General features: G+C 42.8%; 1 protein-coding gene across 1 annotated transcript in view; it reads right to left on the reverse strand.

Moving 5' to 3' along the window:
* Positions 1 to 16,396, reverse strand: part of LOC130197850 (vertebrate ancient opsin-like) — a 38,523-nt gene extending 22,127 nt beyond the window's left edge. The window contains exons 1-3 of the mRNA XM_056420788.1: positions 16,024 to 16,396; positions 11,397 to 11,691; positions 5,884 to 5,917 (exon numbers count right to left, since the gene is read on the reverse strand). Of these exons, the coding sequence (XP_056276763.1) occupies positions 5,884 to 5,917; positions 11,397 to 11,691; positions 16,024 to 16,396 (702 nt within the window). The remainder of the gene's footprint in view (positions 1 to 5,883; positions 5,918 to 11,396; positions 11,692 to 16,023) is intronic.
* Positions 16,397 to 22,119: the final 5,723 nt, after the last annotated feature.

The following is a 22,119-nucleotide window of genomic DNA, read 5'->3' on the forward strand; positions in this document are numbered from 1 at the left end:
CCAAAGACCCTCCGTCCAGAATCTTTCCTTCAATCAGCCTTTTGTTAAAAGTATTTGGTTTGATAACCAGCAGTTCCCTCACTTGTCTCAACATATTTACCCTTGTTCTGAATTTAGTATGACTCATATTTTCCTGCAGATTACTACCGGTACTCTCAAGTGCTACAATATTTCCCCAACAGGTGTAGCTCAGTAGCTGTTAGCTCAGCAGCGTGGTGTGTATCTCAGTAGTGTGTAGCTCAGTGTGTAGCTCAGTAGCGTGTAGCTCAGTAGTGTGTAGCTTAATAGTGTGTAGCTTAGTAGTGTGTAGCTCAGTAGTGTGTAGCTTAGTTGTGTGTAGCTTAGTATTGTGTAGCTCAGTAGTGTGTAGCTCAGTAGTGTGTAGCTCAGTAGTGTGTAGCTTAGTAGTGTAGCTCAGTAGTGTGTAGCTCAGTAGTGTTTAGCTCAGTAGTGTGTAGCTCAGTAGTGTGTAGCTCAGTAGCGTGTAGCTCAGTAGCGTGTTAGCGTGTAGCTCAGTTGTGTGTGGTGTGTAACTTAGTAGTGTGTAGCTTAGTATTGTGTAGCTCAGTAGTGTGTAGCTCAGTGTGTGTAGCTTAGTGTGTGTAGCTCAGTGTGTAGCTCAGTGTGTAGCTTAGCAGTGTGTAGCTCAGTAGTGTGTGGCTCAGTAGTGTGTAGCTCAGTGGCGTGTAGCTCAGCGTGTAGCTCAGTAGTGTGTAGCTTAATAGTGTGTAGCTTAGTAGTGTGTAGCTCAGTAGTGTGTAGCTCAGTAGTGTGTAGCTTAGTAGTGTGTAGCTCAGTAGCGTGTAGCTCAGTAGTGTGTAGCTTAATAGTGTGTAGCTTAGTAGTGTGTAGCTCAGTAGTGTGTGTAGCTTAGTTGTGTGTAGCTCAGTAGTGTGTAGCTCAGTAGTGTGTAGCTCAGTAGTGTGTAGCTAGTGTGTAGCTCATTAGTGTGTAGCTCAGTAGTGTGTAGCTAGTGTGTAGCTCAGTAGTGTAGCTTAGTGTGTAGCTTAGTAGTGTGTAGCTCAGTAGTGTGTAGCTTAGTTGTGTGTAGCTTAGTAGTGTAGCTCACTAGTGTGTAGCTAGTGTGTAGCTCATTAGTGTGTAGCTCAGTAGTGTGTAGCTCAGTAGTGTGTAGCTCAGTAGTGTGTAGCTCAGTAGTGTGTAGCTCAGTGTGTAGCTCATTAGTGTGTAGCTTAGTATTGTGTAGCTCAGTAGTGTGTAGCTCAGTAGCGTGTAGCTCAGTAGTGTGTAGCCCAGTAGTGTAGCTCATTAGTGTGTAGCTCAGTAGTGTGTAGCTAGTGTGTAGCTCAGTAGTGTGTAGCTCAGTAGTGTGTAGCTAGTGTGTAGCTCAGTAGTGTGTAGCTCAGTAGTGTGTAGCTCAGTAGTGTGTGTAGCGTGTAGCTCAGCAGTGTGTAGCTCAGTTGTGTGTGGTGTGTAACTTAGTAGTGTGTAGCTTAGTATTGTGTAGCTCAGTAGTGTGTAGCTTAGTTGTGTGTAGCTCAGTAGCGTGTAGCTCAGTAGTGTGTAGCTTAATAGTGTGTAGCTCAGTAGTGTGTAGCTCAGTAGTGTGTAGCTTAATAGTGTGTAGCTTAGTTGTGTGTAGCTTAGTATTGTGTAGCTCAGTAGTGTGTAGCTCAGTAGCGTGTAGCTCAGTAGCGTATAGCTCAGTTGTGTGTAGCTTAATAGTGTGTAGCTCAGTAGTGTGTAGCTTAGTAGTGTGTAGCTTAGTAGTGTGTAGCTCAGTAGTGTGTAGCTCAGTAGTGTGTAGCTTAGTAGTGTGTAGCTTAGTAGTGTGTAGCTCAGTAGTGTGTAGCTTAATAGTGTGTAGCTTAGTAGTGTGTAGCTCAGTAGTGTGTAGCTCAGTAGCGTGTTAGCGTGTAGCTCAGTTGTGTGTGGTGTGTAACTTAGTAGTGTGTAGCTTAGTATTGTGTAGCTCAGTAGTGTGTAGCTCAGTAGTGTGTAGCTTAATAGTGTGTAGCTCAGTAGTGTGTAGCTCAGTAGTGTGTAGCTCAGTAGTGTGTAGCTTAGTAGTGTGTCGCTCAGTAGTGTGTAGCTCAGTAGTGTGTAGCTTAGTAGTGTGTAGCTTTGGGGCGGCTGTAGCTCAGTGGGGTAAGAGGGTCGTCCTGCAACCTCAAGGTTGTGGGTTCGATCCCCGCTCTCCCCATTAGTTGCAAGTCGAAGTGTCCTTGAGCAAGGCACTGAACCCCCAGTTGCTTCCCGGGCGCTTCACTGCAGCCCACTGCTCCTTAATAACTAAGGATAGGTTAAATGCAGAGAACTAATTTCCCCTTGGGGATTAATAAAAGTGTATATTTAAAATATTTAGTAGTGTGTCGCTCAGTAGTGTGTAGCTGTGTAGGCTACAACAGAGAGACATTTGGCAGGAGGGAAAATAAAATCAACCGCAGGCGATGCAGATGAGGAGAGACCAGTCTGTGATTTATGTCTTGGCGACATTACACCTCACTCACGTCAATAAGCCACTGGAGTTCTTTCAGAGGAAACTTGGTGAATACCACATGCAGGCAAATCCTTTTGTAAAAGGGGCATCAGCTGATGAGCTCTTTATGCTTCTGGACAGTTACCTGAAAGAACACGGGCTGAAATGGGAGAGTTGTGAGTGTTTCTGCACAGATGGTGCACAGACCATGGCAGAGAAAAGGATGTTCTTGTAGGCGCTGATAAGGAGGGTCTTTTTAAATGTGCAATGGACACACTGTTTACTTTTAGCCATCAGCATTTTTCATTTAGTCCATCAGTAATTTGGCTGCTGAAAATAGAGTTTTACTTGTGTATTTTGTGCTTTTTACAGAGAAGTGCTAGATGTGCCGTGAACAACAGAAGGTTTTGACCGATGCTATCAGCGTAGTCAATTTAATAAAAACAAGGTCCCTGAAAGCACCACTGTGGTCACTCTGTAAGGAGACGGGAGCCTTCAGCTGGTCCACATGAAGCTCGGTGGCTCTCACGAGGAAACGTGCTGTCAAGTCTTTGAGCTCAGAGACACTAAACATCCGTCATATGATGACATGTGTCATACAGGACAGTACAATACAATTAAAATTGTAAACATATTATCCATACTATTATTCTGCAAAGAGGAGGTGGACTCTGTTTATCTTTTATTTTATCTTTAATATAATTTTTTTAATAAAATGTATTAATTCAATTATAATTATTAATTTGCAGGCAAGTTTGCTGATGAATAATTTCTGAGGAAATTGGCCTCTCAGTGACATATTTGGAAAGCTGAATGAATTCAATGTTTATCTTCAAGGCAGTGAGCAGCAGCTTCCTCAGCTGCAGACCAGATCAGGTTTCACTCAGAGGCTGAGATGTGGGTCAGGAGACTCCATCAAGGGAATATTAATTCCTTTGAGAATCTGAGTGAGTTTGAACTAATACTGATACAACTTGATGGCTCACACATACCTGCACTCATTTTATTTTGCACTGGTTTGCACGTTATCGTTTTTGAAAGGATAATGAGTTTGTGAGGAGTCACAAAAAGTTGTTATTTCAATACAAGTTCAGCATAGATCATTTAGTTACAATTTTGTTCAGGCGGTAGGGTGCGAACATTTTTCTTCCTCTGAAGTGAGGCTCGAGAGAAAAGGTTTGAGAACCACTGGTTTAACAGAACAAGGAGCACATTTCCACATCATTGAAAGGTAACACACTGAACTAAAGTTAACTCAATAGTCTCACATGGGAAGAGAGCCACATCCTACTAAACTGAACATCACAGCACATTAACTTGGACCAAACCCCAACTTCATTTACTCCTCCCATGTGAACTGTTCTCTATTGCGCCGCACATTATTAGATAGGGGAGTTTAACTTTTTTATGGACAAGTTGCTCAACTTCTTTTACATAATGTGACGGGAGAACTACAGCCGGTACTTTACTTTGTCAGTGGGAGAAGAACAACCCTGAAAAGTCATTAAAACCAGCAAAGATGAAGGATGTACATGTTCTCTTGCACCAAGAAGATATAAAGGATGAAATAATGGGGAAATGAAGCTGAAGCAGACTTATAACAGATAGAGAAAAGAGTAAAAGAGAGTCTGGAAGAAAGCGAGAGACAGGTAGTTGAAGGCTGACAACGACGGAGAGAGAAAGATAACTGGTTGTGTTTTCTGATGAGGAAACACAGCACATAGAAAAAGTGTGAGAGAGGGAAAAAAAACTGAAGCAAAATTATAAAGAAAATGGAGGACACTTGCTCAAAAGGCCAAATACAGGAGAACCACAACTAATTGTGTAGTAATGGTGAAGACATGATGCTCACACAGTCTGAGTGAGTTGTAATCTTGGAAGGTGTTTGTGTGTGTGTGTGTGTGTGTGTGTGTGTGTGTGTGTGTGTGTGTGTGTGTGTGTGTGTGTGTGTGTGTGTGTGTGTGTGTGTGTGTGTAAACATTGGTTCCCTTATTTTATTTCTTATTATAAAAGCATTTAATTGTTTGTAGGTTTGAAACATAAAGGCAGAGTCACACATGGGTAAAAGCAGGTGAGCGCCCACCGACTGTCGAAGGTGATTTCTTGCTTATTTCTCCATAATTTGATGCAGAGTGGTAGGAAATAAATCTCTAAATTATCTAAAGAGGACCAAAGTGGATTTGTTACTGCAGAAACTGTTGGTTGTGACAGACTCAAATCATGATATTTTCACTGTAGCTTGTGAGGACATTGGTTTGTACGAAGTCAACACGTGTTCTCTATGAGACAAATGTATCACACACAATCAATCTTTAGATATGTGTGTACTGGGCGACTATGGGTCAGTGGTTAACAGGTACGTCTTTCAATCAGGGGGCTGGAGGTACAATCCCAGCCCTAGTCGATGTGTCCTTGAGCAAGACACTTAACCCTGAATTGCTCCCTGTAGCTGCGTCTACGTTGTATGATTGTAACAGGATTGTAAGTCGCTTTGGATAAAAGCGTCAGCTAAATGACATGTAATGTAATGTGTGTGAACCAAATGCACTGTGTGGTGTGAACCATCAAAATGAGTCTGAATTTATAGACTTGCAGTGATGGCACCAATGCTCATTTTAGAAATCATAGTTTATGCAGCATAACCGTTATTAGCTTGTTATAAAACAGCCATTTGATTGCAGGTTTTGGTTCACTGGTTCTCAGCTTTACATTTTTAGATTTCGTTGCTCAACAACAAAATTGAGTGTTCATGTCCATATATATTCAGCTCTTGAAATTATATTTAATCTGGGTATCAGAAACAAACTTTAAACACAACACTGATTTATTACAACATTTTTAATTAATTTGGCTCAGCTGTTTATTTTCAGTCAATATGTACTCTCATTTTAGCTCTATTTAGGTTTTAGGTTTTTACACTCCCGGGATAACTATTGTTCTGTATGTCTGGTTTGGTGCTGCACACATAGAATATAGTTGCAGGGCTGAAAACCACTGACTGCAGCTGATGGTAATGACATTTTATGAGTGAATCGAAACCTTACAGTTGCTGGATGTAAAACCAAAACAATGAGCTGAAAGGCCACTGCACAGAGCAGAGAGGAACTGTCGAGTTGGATAATGGATCTCCGTGGATTTGTATTGCTTACCATTTATATTATTCTGTTGCACTGGATCACCCTGTGTGGGTGTAAGGTGAATGAGAGGCACATTATAAATCTCTTTGGGTAAAAGCAATATACACGAATTTCAGCCATTTATTTACTTTTCACCTTTTGTCTTCTGCAGTTTCTGGCGAAAATGTGTTTTGATTTCTACGTGCCTATGATTGTTTCTTTAGTTGAATCCCCTGTTCAAGGTGACCTTTAACACGACAGCCAATGTTTGACTGGACTCATCTGTGCAAGTACAGCAGGTCCTTCCCCGTCCTCGTGTTTCCTCACCTGTCTGATGGCGCACAGAAGCTTCCCGTAGCACGATGACCAGGAACGGCACGATGAGGCAGAAGACAAACAGGCAGATGATGTAAGATATGCTGTTCGCCGTCTTGGCCGTCCAGTCGACAGAGCAGGTGGTCCCAGGACCCTCTGGGCCATAGTGGCTCCAGCCAAAGAGAGGCGGCACAGTCCAGATGAGGGAGTAGACCCAGGACAGGGTGATCCCCAGGTAGACCTTCTGGTAGTTGGAGGAGTCCGCCTCAGTCGGCGCAACCATGGTGCTGTAGCGCTCATAGGAGAGGACGGCCAGGGAGATCAGGGAGACGATGCCTCCAGGGTGGACAGAGCACACGCGTACAGAGGTAACTATTACATGCGGTACAGATTCAGTCACACATGTATAAACAGGAGTCCAATTCAATACACAAGCAAACATAACACCGTGCAGGTGTGTTCTTTCTTTTTACGCCCTGACTACTGTACTTCACGTTTAATGGGGCCATCGAATAGAAACACAAATGCCATGCATGTCCAAATCTGTATCTACTCTAGCAGGGAATAAATGTACAGTCACTGTGATAAAAAGCTGAAACAAAAGGTGCAGCGAGAGGAGCTTAACTGTTAACTTAAAATAAAGGACATGTTATGATTTTACGAAATAATGCCAGAGTAACATTTTCAGCATGATGAAACTTTCGCAAAAGTGGTTGCGCAATCATAATATTTTTTGTTTCATCCACCGTTGCTTGCAGCAGATATACTCAGCTACAATTCATAAACAGCGGCAATACCTGTAGTGTCTCTGCATGGCAGAAGCAATGCGGTGAAACACAACACGGAAGATTTCTTCTCTCTCTTAGCCTTTCTTTCTCAGTAAGCCAGAAGCACAGCAGCACCTGGAGCTCAGTGACCCTACTGTTGACCCCTCAGTCTTATATGCTGTTTGCTATTTGGTTGGAAGCTGTTATGATCCACAAGGCCGTGCTTCATGCCCATTGACTTTGGACAGGAGGCTCTTTTAAGAAGACAATCCAGGCCTTTCAATGAGGGGCCAACCCTGTGGCGACTCAGCACGATCAATGGGTGAAGGGAGAAGTAGAGGGGAAAGGTATCTCAACAAATGCTGCTCTGTGATTGGAGATGAAGGTTCTGCTGAATGTGTTTGTTTCTGTGTGCAGATGTATTGAACACACAGCACTACCCCTGACTGAGTCTCTTTGGCATAGTGCGGCATGCTTGACTGTTGCCTCCAGATATTCTGCTAAAGTTGCTTTTTCTGCACAAACTGCTTCGCTGCTAACTTTTCTTAGTTCTGTGACTGCAATATTACAAACTTTAAGACAGTTTTACAACAACAATACTAAACAAATCCCAGATCATTTGACAAAAATGCAACCCTGCTCATCGCTGCCTTATGTCATCCGAGTTATTCTGTGTCTGCACTCAGGAGAACAGTTTTCTCACAACAGGTGGCCCGGCAGATGTCAAGATAACATCCTAGTGATAGCATGTTTACAGCAAAGTGTCATCAGAAACACGGCTGTAGTACAAGAGCAGCTCTTGTTAACTTGAACCACATCCTGATGCTTTTACTATGGTCACAGAAAACCGGACATCTCCAATATAGTGCCAGTTAATGTTTCACCCAAAATTATGTTTCTGTTTGTAAGCTTCTAGTGTATTGGATCGGTGCATCCCTCATGATGTACCGTAAGCAAGATTAGACACCCCTAGATTTCCTGATGTGTAAAATTACTGACAAGAAAAGCAAAGTGTCATGTTGTCATCAAGACAAGACAGTGTTTCCCTGTGTTTCCTCTGTTTCCCTGTCCTTCTGTCTCCTGTGTGTTTACCCTGTCTGTCTAGGGCTCACCAAGAAGGTGTGGCTGTCTCCTCCCTCCCCTGGGTGGTGATTGCCAGAGCAGCTGTGACTGATCATCAATTAGGACGCTGGCTACTTAAACTGCCCTCATACCCCTTTATGTTGTTGGATCGTTTGTTTCTCTCCTGTTGCCAGACTGTGGTTCTGCTCAATGAACAATTAAAAGAAACCTTGTGCTGCTTTTGGGTTCCTGCCTTGCTCACCCCTTAACAGAACGATCCAACCAAAAGAATGGACCCAGCTGACAAATCCTTTTGTAAAGGGGCATCAGCTGATGAGCTCTTTATGCTTCTGGACAGTTACCTGAAAGAACACGGGCTGAAATGGGAGAGTTGTGAGTGTTTCCAGATGGTGCACAGACCATGGCAGAGAAAAGGATGTTCTTGTAGGCGCTGGATAAGGAGGGTCTTTTAAATGTGCAATGGACACACTGTTTACTTTTTAGCCATCAGCATTTTTCATTTAGTCCATCAGTAATTTGGCAAGCTGAAATAGAGTTTTACTTGTGTATTTTGTGCTTTTTATACAGAAGTGCTAGATGTGCCGTGAAACAACAGAAGGTTTTGACCGATGCTATCAGCGTAGTCAATTTAATAAAAACAAGGTCCCTGAGCACCACTGTGGTCACTCTGTAAGGAGACGGAGCTCTCTCAGCTGGTCCACATGAAGCTCGGGTGGCTCTCACGAAAGGAAACGTGCAAGGTCAAGTCTTTGAGCTCAGAGACACTAAACATCCGTCATATGATGACATGTGTCATACAGGACAGTACAATACAAATTAAAATTGTAAACATATTATCCATACTATTATTCTGCAAAAGAGAGGTGGACTCTGTTTATCTTTATTTTATCTTTATTATAATTTTTTTAATAAAATGTATTAATTCAATTATAATTATTAATTTGCAGGCAAGTTTGCTGATGAATAATTTCTGAGGAAACGGCCTCTCAGTGACATATTTGGAAAGCTGAATGAATTCAATGTTTATCTTCAGAGGCAGTGAGCAGCTTCTCAGCTGCAGACCAGATCAGGTTTCACTCAGAGGCTGAGATGTGGGTCAGGAGACTCCATCAAGGGAATATTAAATCTTTGAGAATCTGAGTGAGTTTGAACTAATACTGATACAACTTGATGGCTCACACATACCTGCACTCATTTTATTTTGCACTGGTTTGCACGTTATCGTTTTTGAAAGGATAATGAGTTTGTGAGAGTCACAAAAGTTGTTATTTCAATGGGAGTTCAGCATAGATCATTTAAGTTACAATTTTGTTCAGGCGGTAGGGTGCGAACATTTTTCTTCCACTGAAGTGAGGCTCGAGAGAAAAGGTTTGAGAACCACTGGTTTAACAGAACAAGGAGAACATTTCCACATCATTGAAAGGTAACACTGAACTAAAGGATTAACTCAATAGTCTCACGCTGGGAAGAGAGCCACATCCTACTAAACTGAACATCACAGCACATTAACTTGGACCAAACCCAACTTCATTACTCCTCCCATGTGAACTGGTTCTCTGTCATGCGCGCATTATTAGATAGGGGAGTTTAACTTTTTGGACAAGTTGCTCAACTTCTTTTAGTATAATGTGACGGGAGAACTTAACAGCCGGTACTTTACTTTGTCAGTGGGAGAAGAACAACCCTGAAAAGTCATTAAAACCAGCAAAGATGAAGGATGTATGTTCTCTTGCACCAAGAAGATATAAAGGATGAAATAATGGGGAAATGAAGCGAAGCAGACTTATAACAGATAGAGAAAAGAGTAAAAGAGAGTCTGAAGAAAGGGAGAGACAGGTAGTTGAAGGCTGACAACGACGGAGAGAGAAAGATAACTGGTTGTGTTTTCTGATGAGGAAACACAGCACATAGAAAAAGTGTGAGAGAGGGAAAAAAAAAACTTGAAGCAAAATTATAAAGAAATGTGGATAGGGACACTTGCTCATAAAAGGCCAAATACAGGAGAACCACAACTAATTGTGTAGTAATGGTGAAGACATGATGCTCACACACAGTCTGAGGTGAGTTGTAATCTTGGAAGGTGTTTGTGTGTGTGTGTGTGTGTGTGTGTGTGTGTGTGTGTGTGTGTGTGTGTGTGTGTGTGTGTGTGTGTGCATGTGTGTGTGTGTGTGTGTGTGTGTGTGTGTAAACATTGGTTCCCTTTATTTTATTTCTTATTATAAAAGCATTTAATTGTTTGTAGGTTTGAAACATAAAGGCAGAGTCACATACATGGGTAAAAGCAGGTGAGCGCCCACCACCGTACTGTCGAAGGTGATTTCTTGCTTATTTCCATAATTTGATGCAGAGTGGTAGGAAATAAATCTACTAAATTATCTAAAGAGGACCAAAGTGGGATTTTATACTGCAGAAACTGTTGGTCAGACAGACTCAAATCATGATATTTTCACTGTAGCTTGTGAGGACATTGGTTTGTATGAAGTCAACACGTTCTCTATGAGACAAATGTATCACACACAATCAATCTTTAGATATGTGTGTACTGGGCGACTATGGGTCAGTGGTTAACAGGTACGTCTTTCAATCAGGGGGCTGGAGGTACAATCCCAGCCCTAGTCGATGTGTCCTTGAGCAAGACACTTAACCCTGAATTGCTCCCTGTAGCTGCGTCTACGGTGTATGATTGTAACAGGATTGTAAGTCGCTTTGGATAAAAGCGTCAGCTAAATGACATGTAATGTAATGTGTGAACCAAATGCACTGTGTGGTGTGAACCATCAAAATGAGTCTGAATTTATAGACTTGCAGTGATGGCGCAATGCTCATTTTAGAAATCATAGTTTATGCAGCATAACCGTTATTAGCTTGTTATAAAACACATTTGATTGCAGGTTTTGGTTCACTGGTTCTCAGCTTTACATTTTAGATTTCGTTGCTCAACAACAAAATTAGTGTTCATGTCCATATATATTCAGCTCTTGAAATTATATTTAATCTGGGTATCAGAAACAAACTTTAAACACAACACTGATTTATTACAACATTTTTAATTAATTTGGCTCAGCTGTTTATTTTCAGTCAATATGTACTCTCATTTTAGCTCTAACTTTAGGTTTTAGGTTTTACACCCGGGATAACTATTGTTCTGTGTCTGGTTTGGTGCTGCACATAGAATATAGTTGCAGGGCTGAAAACCACTGACTGCAGCTGATGGTAATGACATTTTATGAGTGAATCGAAACCTTACAGTTGCTGGATGTAAAACCAAAACAATGAGCTGAAAGGCCACTGCACAGAGCAGAGAGGAACTGTCGAGTTGGATAATGGATCTCCGTGGATTTGTATTGCTTACCATTTATATTATTCTGTTGCACTGGATCACCCTGTGTGGGTGTAAGGTGAATGAGAGGCACATTATAAAGCTCTTTGGGTAAAAGCAATATACACGAATTTCAGCCATTTATTTACTTTTCACCTTTTGTCTTCTGCAGTTTCTGGCGAAAATGTGTTTTGATTTCTACGTGCCTATGATTGTTTCTTTAGTTGAATCCCCTGTTCAAGGTGACCTTTAACACGACAGCCAATGTTTGACTGGACTCATCTGTGCAAGTACAGCAGGTCATTCCCCGTCCTCGTGTTTCCTCACCTGTCTGATGGCGCACAGAAGCTTCCCGTAGCACGATGACCAGGAACGGCACGATGAGGCAGAAGACAAACAGGCAGATGATGTAAGATATGCTGTTCGCCGTCTTGGCCGTCCAGTCGACAGAGCAGGTGGTCCCAGGACCCTCTGGGCCATAGTGGCTCCAGCCAAAGAGAGGCGGCACAGTCCAGATGAGGGAGTAGACCCAGGACAGGGTGATCCCCAGGTAGACCTTCTGGTAGTTGGAGGAGTCCGCCTCAGTCGGCGCCACCATGGTGCTGTAGCGCTCATAGGAGAGGACGGCCAGGGAGATCAGGGAGATGATGCCTACAGGGTGGACAGAGCACACGCGTACAGAGGTAACTATTACATGCGGTACAGATTCAGTCACACATGTATAAACAGGAGTCCAATTCAATACACAAGCTAACATAACACCGTGCAGGTGTGTTCTTTCTTTTTACACCCTGACTACTGTACTTCACGTTTAATGGGGCCATCGAATAGAAACACAAATGCCATGCATGTCCAAATCTGTATCTACTCTAGCAGGGAATAAATGTACAGTCACTGTGATAAAAAGCTGAAACAAAAGGTGCAGCGAGAGGAGCTTAACTGTTAACTTAAAATAAAGGACATGTTATGATTTTACGAAATAATGCCAGAGTAACATTTTCAGCATGATGAAACTTTCGCAAAAGTGGTTGCGCAATCATAATATTTTTTGTTTCATCCACCGTTGCTTGCAGCAGATATACTCAACTACAATTCATAAACAGCGGCAATACCTGTAGTGTCTCTGCATGGCAGAAGCAATGCGGTGAAACACAACACGGAAGATTTCTTCTCTCTCTTAGCCTTTCTTTCTCAGTAAGCCAGAAGCACAGCAGCACCTGGAGCTCAGTGACCCTACTGTTGACCCCTCAGTCTTATATGCTGTTTGCTATTTGGTTGGAAGCTGTTATGATCCACAAGGCCATGCTTCATGCCCATTGACTTTGGACGGGAAGCTCTTTTAACCCTTGTGTTGCCTTCGGGTCATTTTGACCCGAATCAATATTACACCCTCCCCCCGCTTTAGGATTAATTTGACCCCATTCAATGTTTAATGTCGGTGTTCTTTCGGTAGTCAACAAACAAACATAAAGTGCCTCACACTTAAACTTGGAAAACAATATTAATTCTAATAATTTTCTGGAGGTTTTAATTGCTGGCGTCAAATTGAACCCAAAGGGTAAAATATGTTAGTAAATATAAAGGTAACAGGAGGGTGAAACATTGAATCGGGTCAAAATGACCCAAAGGCGGGGGGAGGGTGTAATATTGATTCGGGTCAAAATGACCCGAAGGCAACACAAGGGTTAAGAAGACAATCCAGGCCTTTCAATGAGGGGCCAACCCTGTGGCGACTCAGCACGATCAATGGGTGAAGGGAGAAGTAGAGGGGAAAGGTATCTCAACAAATGCTGCTCTGTGATTGGAGATGAAGGTTCTGCAGAATGTGTGCAGATGTATTGAACACACCACACTACCCCTGACTGAGTCTCTTTGGCATAGTGCGGCATGCTTGACTGTTGCCTCCAGATATTCTGCGAAAGTTGCTTTTTCTGCACAAACTGCTTCGCTGCTGACTTTTCTTAGTTCTGTTACTGCAATATTACAAACTTTAAGACAGTTTTACAACAACAATACGAAACAAATCCCAGATAATTTGACAAAAATGCAACCCTGCTCATCGCTGCCTTATGTCATCCGAGTTATTCTGTGTCTGCACTCAGGAGAACAGTTTTCTTACAACAGGTGGCCCGGCAGATGTCAAGATAACATCCTAGTGATAGCATGTTTACAGCAAAGTGTCATCAGAAACACGGCTGTCGTACAATAGCAGCTCTTGTTAACTTGAACCACATCCTGATGCTTTTATTATGGTCACAGAAAACCGGACATCTCCAATATAGTGCCAGTTAATGTTTCACCCAAAATTATGTTTCTGTTTGTAAGCTTCTAGTGTATTGGATCGGTGCATCCCTCATGATGTACCGTAAGCAAGATTAGACACCCCTAGATTTCCTGATGTGTAAAATTACTGACAAGAAAAGCAAAGGAAAAGAAAGTAAGTTCCGTCCTAAAACCCACATTCAGAGCTGTGGGGTAGCCCTTCTTTCAGATGACAGACTGATAAGATCGAGTGTAAGTGGAGACAAATCAAATAACACTTTCTCAAAATGGCAAAAGCTAATTAGCAGCTATCCTCCATGACACACGCACGCACAGAGGCCTCGCAATTTAATTTTAGAAATCATCATGCCGCTGAAACAATGGACAGCCACCTTTTGCCGTTAGGCTCTGTATACATGTTGTCATTGATTATGATTTTTCCCCTTTGATTTGAAAACTTTATTATCGAGAGGGAATGGTGTGTGTAAAAGCAAAATTTAAAGCTGTTTAAGTATGTCATGAGGGAGCAGGAATACAATGTCCTGCACTAAGCAAACAATGTGTTGTCATTGATAGTTACCCACTTATTTGAAAGAACATTGAGCATTCAAAAAAACCTCTCGCTCTCTCTGTCTCTCTCTCTGTGTGTGTGTGATAGAAGCCAAAGTCCTGTTCAACAGATTTTTATAAATTGCCTCCTTGTGAAAGTCAGTGTTCACTTGGGTTTTGGACATTGCAAACTTTTCCAAGAGGAAGTGGAAGTAGCTTTTGTGATTCTGTTTTCAATTTAAAACTGACAGTTTCAAGACACTCTAAAGTTAAGGATAATTCAATTTAGTTAAGTTTAACGTAGTGTAACAATAGAGCAAGCAAAGCAACAGGTTGGCCTTGTGAGAAAAAAATAGTCCCTATACGAACTTAAACTTCTCACAAAAATGTCTGTGGGTCGAATGATTGATTGATTTTAGAAATTGTTTGTCAGAAATAGCGCCACTCTGCCTGCATTAAAATACCAATAAAACAGGAAACAACTCACCATTTGAAATATGAATATATGCCTTTCTCTTAAAGGGACAGTTTCCCCAAAAATCTGAAATTCCTATATTTCAATTTACTTGTGCTAGATTGTATTTGTGTGAAAGTTATATATAATGGGACTAGATGGCAGTTTAATGTTTCGGAACTATTTCAAGGTTGTGAATTATTTTGAGTAACTGACTCTTGGACATTGTCGTTGAGATTATTAAAGTGTGCTGTCTGTCAGTAACTATTTGACCATCTATTTAACAACCTTTGATGCAGTTAATTTGATATATAGTCTGAATCTTCTGACATCTGATCTTAGGCGCCTTCAGTCAAGCTGTTCAGTATGAACCGGGAGGACTCTGAGGGCTTATAAATCTGACTGTAACCAACCAATAAAGTAAAAAAATAGTCCTGTACCATCATATATTTTACTGTCAAATTACTCATTTGAAGCTTTGATAGATGTAGTTCAGGTGAAGCAAATATTAGCATTGTGTATGTACCTTCTAATTAAAAACGATTTATTTGCAACTTTGACATAGCACCCATCCAAAAATGAACACTAAGTTTTTTTTTATTACCCTCAGCTTTCCAGCCTGGCACAGTTCCAGCTGAAAGAGCGAGTGCCTTATGCATCATTGTGCACCATTTGCATCGATATATCAGCCCTCCTAAGCCAATGTAGACAGAGTCCCTTCACTCATTACTGATTCTCCCCGGGGGATTTTATTCTGCAAAAAATGCTGCTGACGCACCTGCCATAGCCTGCTCGTGTCCCAGCAGTCCGCCACAGAGCTGCGCGGGCAGCTAGAAGAACAGCGAGGTTTCCCTTGCCTCGGGCACACACATCTACATGGTGGTAACAAGCATTTAGCGCTCATTTTATAGCCGAATAGCAGGCTGCACATTGTTTAATTTGCAATACGTGCAGCAGCCGAATCACATGCAGTCCTGCATGACAGTTGTTCAGAGCTTCTAATGACATTTGAACAAATGACTAAGAGAGCTAAGCACAAACTATGACAAATACCCCCGGCAATTGTATGCCATGAAGACGTAATGCATCCCACATCCCCATATGATAATGACCTGTGCCTACAAAAGATAACACAAAGATGTGTTTGTTTTACAACTCATTTGAACAAAACCTTCACATCTGTGTGTATGATATATCTCACTGTAAGTATCATCCGCAGCATCTCTCCACACGTTGCGCCCCTTTACCAAGTCCCTAACAAGCTCTGTAAAGACGGACTGCACGAGCACATCCACAATCGAGAGAGAAAAGGAGAGCAAGCTTGAGAGGAATAAAATGTATTGTTTACGTATATATGCAGAGAGATAATGCCGAATCTCCTGCATAAGCAAAATGTGTTCTTCTCATTGTTCGATATGGGCTACGCTGATTTCCATGCATCTCTCCAAAAGTTGAATGAGACCAGCGTCCACATATCAACAGGGGTAGTTATAAGACATTATTGTTTTCCAAATGTGTCTAAATCCTTAAATTCGACCTCAGAATTATAACAACATCATGTACTCTGTCCAACGCACTGCTCTGGGAAGGATCCATCCCGATACGCAAAATCATTCACAACCACATCTGTATTGTTGTGTTAAATACAGTAATCTGCAAATGTAACACACAATCAAAACGTATGAACATCGCCTCTTAGGTTCCGTATTTCTACTCACCAAAGAGGGAGTTGGCAAAGCCGTACCACACGCATCCGCCCTCTCCTATGAGCCACCTTCCCTGCGTGCTGGCGGCAAAGCTGAACCGTGTCCCCAGTACGCACACCAGCAAGTCGCTGATGGAAATGTTAATCAGGAGCAGGTTTATGGGCGACCGCAGTATCTTGAAGCGGCAGAAGAGCACGAGCACCAGCAAGTTGTTCATAAGTCCCAAAGTGCCGATGACGCCCATGCACACAGCCACGACCAGGTTCCCTGTTGGGGTGAGGGTGCTCCGGTCTGAGCCTCCCCTCAGGTGCCCTTCCCCGGCGGCGGCGCACAGAGCACTGTTGACCCCTGCGCAGCCGCTCAGGCTCACGTTGGACACGATCATCGCAGTCCCGGTGGCACAATACCGCGGCTAATATGACATTTTCTTTTTTCTTTTTGTGTGTGTGGAAAAACTATGTTAAGAAGCCAGCAACACGTGTTGCTATAAGAAATGGAAAAAAGTGGAACCAAACAGGAATGTGGGACAATAAAAAGTGTTGTTTGTGAGGATGTAAAAACTTTGTTCAGTTCAGGGTGATGGGGGTGTTAGACATTTAAAGAAAAAACAAACAACAAATGTTGGTTAGACTTTGCTCCACCGTGTGTCACACTCTTTCCAGAGACGCTCCTGTCTCTCACACCGGCACTTTTCCTCTTCTTATTTAAATCACTGCAGCCCGCTCTCCAACAGCTGAAGGGGGCGGGCGGGGGCGGGGCACGCTGGTGGTTCGGTGTCTTGCGGCACACCAATCGGATGATCGTCATGTACTGCGCTAAAGTCACGGCTGCTGTGGTCAGAGCTCCATTAAAAACATTTCAAAAAATTCGAGGAGCTGTCATCTCTCTCCCGGCGCCGCTCCGCTGAGCACGGCGCGCGGCGCGCGGCGCTGTCCGTGGTGCTGAGCGCAGTCTCTGAGGAGCGGCTTCTCCACTAATCACATCTATTCTAGTTCGTCTGCATTTATATTGCTGTACACAAACTTGACTCAAGAGTCCAAATCTATAAATTCATTTATGTTTCAGGAAAAACATATATAAATACAATAATGCAAACAAGTTAATTAATACAATGCACATGATGCTCACAGTCACAGGTCAAGGAGAAATTAAGATGTCTTTGTTATAGCCTTCAGTTTATATTCATAGGAAGTCCATTGTTCAGTATTTGCAGAAGTAAACTCAGCATGACTCTGGGCTGTCACGTCAATCGTACAGACTTGCCTCATGCAGGGGCTTTGCAATCTGATATAGAGGTGTGGACATTTGACACGTGAGCTCACAGGTGTTACGCTTTCCGACGGCTTTTTTATTTTCTGTTTTGGTTGATTCTATATCTGTGAAATAGAATCATAATATTTCCATCTGCCACCACTGAAAACATATACTCCAGGTATGGCATTTTCGGACTGGAATAATGAGGAGCAGCGAAAGGCTAAAACATGATGAGTGTCAGACATCTAGCCTCATGGTGTCCATACAGCACAGGCTGAGATAAGTTATCTCTTTGCAGATCGCTCACAATGTGCTGAACTTTAGAAGTTCAAGTCTCTTTTGGATGCTTTCGGTGTATATGTCTCCTGCTGCACCCACAATATGATCCCAAGAAAAGGGTTAGAAATTTCAACATTTAGTCTGTAATTAAATGCAATTCCTTGGAGTCAAATGCTGGCATTTGGTGTGAAAGCATGTGCTCTTAATTATGCGTAGCCCGATAAAAATATGCCTTCTGGAAAGTTCCAAAATCAGATGGATAACTTACTCCTCCCCTTCATCTGTTCTAATCCCTTCCCACCAAATCACCCTCTTGTCACACCGTAGCAAGATAATTACCCGTGAAAACTGTACAGTGACATTTACGCTGACATCTTCATCATGCAGTCCCACCTGTAATTGGGCTGAATTAAGACATGTGGGTTCTATTGTGAATACCACCTCCATATACACATCTTGGTGGGACTGGCCAGTTGGTATTTTAGTTAAATTTCTAGGTAAATTAATTGCTGTTCATTCTGTACACATAACATCCATTGCTCTGTTGCTTTCCTGAAGGTTTCTTCCCCTTCCCCTTTCCATGAAAGGGTTTTTACTATAAAAAAATAATCTGAATTGAACATTTAAATGAATAACCATATATTCAGCCCCCCAATTGTGTCTCACTGCCTTGACTCTTTATTATCAGTCTATCATCCCTTACTTCACACTGCAGCAGCTTGTGTACTTCTCTGTTGGGGATTTCACCAGTTAACCTGTTGCTCCAAACTTTTCTGTGTCTCTCAGACAAGTTGTGTTAGGACAACAGTCCCAGTTTATTTATTCTTTGTGTCATTACATCTGGATATCAAACAACTTTTCTCAAGAAAATGTACAGAACATTTGATATGTACAATTACAAACTGTAAAGTATAATGTGCCTCATCAAGCATGTATTTATTGGAATGGAATCAAGATGTTCTGTCAGAAGCAAATCCAAACGTTGCAAACATGATACTGTTACGACTCGTATCTGGACCCAAATACAAACACACGATTCAAGGGATCATTGACCTTTTATTTAAAGCTCCGGAAACAGAAGGCAGTGTAACGATGAAACAGAAGGCTGGTAGGTTAACTGGGAGTCAGGCTAGCAGGTTGAACGGGAAGAGGCAGGGTCGGCAACAGGTGATCTGTCTGAGAACAAGTGCTGGAGAGTCTGCCATGAAAAACTGATAAAAAGAGAAAACAATCAGGCCAAGTGTATCTGGAAGGCAGGAGGCTAAATAGGGACTTGATTAGTGATCAGAGGCAGGTGAGTGAACAGGTGAAGAGAGTTAGACTAACGAGGTGGGAGTGACTAAAAACTAGAGTGAGGAGGGTGTGGCGCTGAAGTGTCCCACACCCATTGGGTTATTCCCACCTGATATGCATATGCACGAACTTTAATGAGCTTTCTTTTGTGAGCAGGACTATTGAATTCAGGTAATGTCTGTTTTCTTGTTTTGTGCTATATATATAAATATATATACAGTATATATATATATATTTTTGTATTTCCACTTCCAGACTGCCAGTGTTTCATTATCAGGAGTTGAATCAGTACGTTTGATTTGTTCATCCTATATCACAGACATTTTTCTGAGGCTTTGTTTGTGTGTCGACATTATGATGAGTACCCAATTTGAAGTGTTATTGCGACCGTGCATTTGAATAAATTGCAAGAAAAGTGTGTAAAGTAGATATTTGCAATAACTGTCATATTGTCAGAGAAACAAAACACAATGACATCTCACAGAGTCAAGGAGAGGAAACAGCTAGAGAACAAAAGGAGCACCAGAGAGAGCAGGAGTGGGGAAAGGAATAACAAACCTCAAGGGTTTTATGGCCATTTCAATGGGTTTTCTACTAGATGTTTTTGTTACTCAACATCTTTCTCTGGTGAAAGCGGATTCAAAACTCCAATTATATTAACATTTTTGTTCCAACTTTCTTCCTCTCCTCCACTCTCCACGTTATATTCCCCCACCTGCCTCCATTCCTCCTCCATCACCGCTGCCCTCCCCTCTGACATGAACTTTGGGAGCATGGCCATGCTTTGCAACTTAATATGCCTGAGGCTTTGAGGAAAGCTCAGAGAAAGTGCTGTGCCATGCATCAAATAGATTTATTATCCACAGATTTTGTACGCAGGTCCGCTACAGAACCTACCTGGATACATGTCACTTGAGCCACATGCTTTAAATGCTATACACACACATCCAGCCATGATAACAATATAGGCATGGGGAGGGGTGGTCAGGATAAGCCGTCAGAGAATACATTGAGAATAAATTCACAATGCATCATAGCCTCTTGTGGCAGACTGACGGGTGTCAAATCCAGCGCATGTCCCTGCACGTCTGTCCCCGACTCCAGGTTTAAAACATTCAACTCTACTGAACCATTATACAGTGAAGAATGTGTCTCTAAATGAACACCGGGGGATATGTTGACTACTAGTTTTACGGTAGAGCAATTATTTAATGGTAGAGTGTCAAAGTTCATTCTTTTAAGAAAACAATTGTATACTCTGCAAACTAAAGCTGACTGAAATGTATTTAAAAAGATCCACAAAATGTTAGTGGACCTAATATCTGACTCTTTAGCAGGGAGACTTTACTATAACTCCATTGGAACTCCATCTGAGCTCCATTGGGGCTCCATCTGAGCTCCATTGTATTCTGCTGGTCAATTGTGCTCCGATCAATGGCACTTAAGGCCCTCTCTTTCATCACCCCTCACGTGGCCCAAGATCAGGTAAAGAAGACATGGACATCCAGTATGTAAGTGTCCACTCTCTCGGATTTGTTGGTGGATTCATAGATTTTCTAACGGGTTTCGTTGACCAACTCCACAGAGAGCTAAGCGAGGCAAGAGGGAGCATGTGATATAAAAGTATATATGTATATGTCATTGAAGAGGTAGACCATAGTGGCCTGTGAACAACTGCTTCTGACTTGAGAATACAAAACCGTTTTGTTTTGTTTTGTTTGCACATATAAGGATCATATTACCAGTGATGCCACAGTAGGTGAGTCCCTCTACTGTTAGAGGAACAAACAAGCTCCAAGTAAGACAGCCGAGCTTTGAGGCACGTGTAATGGTGGTATAACTGTGGTATAACTGTGGAATTGCAAGTTCAGGGTTTTTCTGATTTTTAGTTGGATCAACCTTCCATACGAACACTTAAATAGTTTTATTTAAATCACCAGGGTGTGCACGCAATTGATAAGTGTAAGCAGCAGGAATGTGCAGAACAAGTACCAGTGATCAATAAAAAACAACACCTTATTCCCAGTAGTGTGAGTGATACTGTGGGCGTGTGCTGGGAGGTCCTGGGTGGGGGTCCTGAGTGAGGTCGGGAGTTCACGATCTCATGGCCTGAGGAAGAAACAAGTCTCAGTCTCTCTGTTCTTGCAAGCGTGACTAGGCGCCTGCCTGGCCGCAGCAACTGAGCAGGTCTGTTGTTGGGGTGGTGAGATCCTTCATGACCCAGTCCTACCCGGCTCAGTTCTGCCTCCTGGTGTACAAGTCCTGCAGGGTGGGAGTGTGGTTCCAATGATGCGTTCAGCGAGCCTTCTCTCTGAGCCTTCCTGTCCTGGGCAGACAGTTGCCAAACCAGGCTGTGATGCTTCCTGTCAGGACCTCTGGCTCCAGTAGAAGGATCAGGATCCTCTCAAACTTTAAATTTCCTCAGCTGCCTGAGGTGGGCTGCCTTTCTTCATTAAATTAGCTGTGGTTGACCATGTCAGATCCCTGTTCTTGTCACTAATATATCTTCAAGATTAATCAGCTCCATAGTTGTGTTATTTTCACATAGAATCCTGACTGGGTTGTCCTGGCATCAGAACAAGCAGTGAGCACCGGTCGGGACATCACACATGCTGGAGAATCATTCTTGAAACAGTGGATCAAGCCTCTCCAATAAGTCCTCGGTGGTTGAATATTGATCATGGTGAACACTGGAGCTAGCTGGTTGGCACAGGTCTTCAGTACTCGCCCAGATATGCCATCTGGACCTGCAGCTTTCCTGGTGTTCACCCTCAACAGAGCCCTCCTCACACTGTGCTCGGTCACAGAGAGTGTGTGTTCATCCCCAGCGGTAGAACTCACCTCGGCTACGCTAACGGTGTTGTTGTTAGCCGGCGAGCTAGCGCTGTTGTTGCTAGCCTCAAACCGTGCATATGAGTTCAGGTCGTCCGCTAGGGATGCGTCGGCACTCACCATTGCGCGGGGTCTGCTCTGGTAGTTTGTGATAGTCCGTAGCCCCTGCCATAGGCGCCTGGTGTCGCGCTGCTCCATCTGTGATTCCACTCTGTCTCGGTACCTCCTTTGGCGTCCTTCACCGCCTCCTCAGTCCATAGACCGCTGCCTTGTACTCGTCCATGTTGCCGGATACAAGACCGGAGTTATAGGCAGCAGTACGGGCGTTCACAGCTTCACGGATGGATCTATCAACCCACGGCTTTTGATTAGGAAAGACCCTAACTTTTACCGTGGGGACGATGGTGTCCGTAAGCGTTGCTATGAGGCTCATTGCTACTTCGGCAAACT

The sequence above is a fragment of the Pseudoliparis swirei genome, chromosome 8 (genome assembly GCF_029220125.1).
Source record: "Pseudoliparis swirei isolate HS2019 ecotype Mariana Trench chromosome 8, NWPU_hadal_v1, whole genome shotgun sequence".
Classification (NCBI taxonomy): domain Eukaryota; kingdom Metazoa; phylum Chordata; class Actinopteri; order Perciformes; family Liparidae; genus Pseudoliparis; species Pseudoliparis swirei.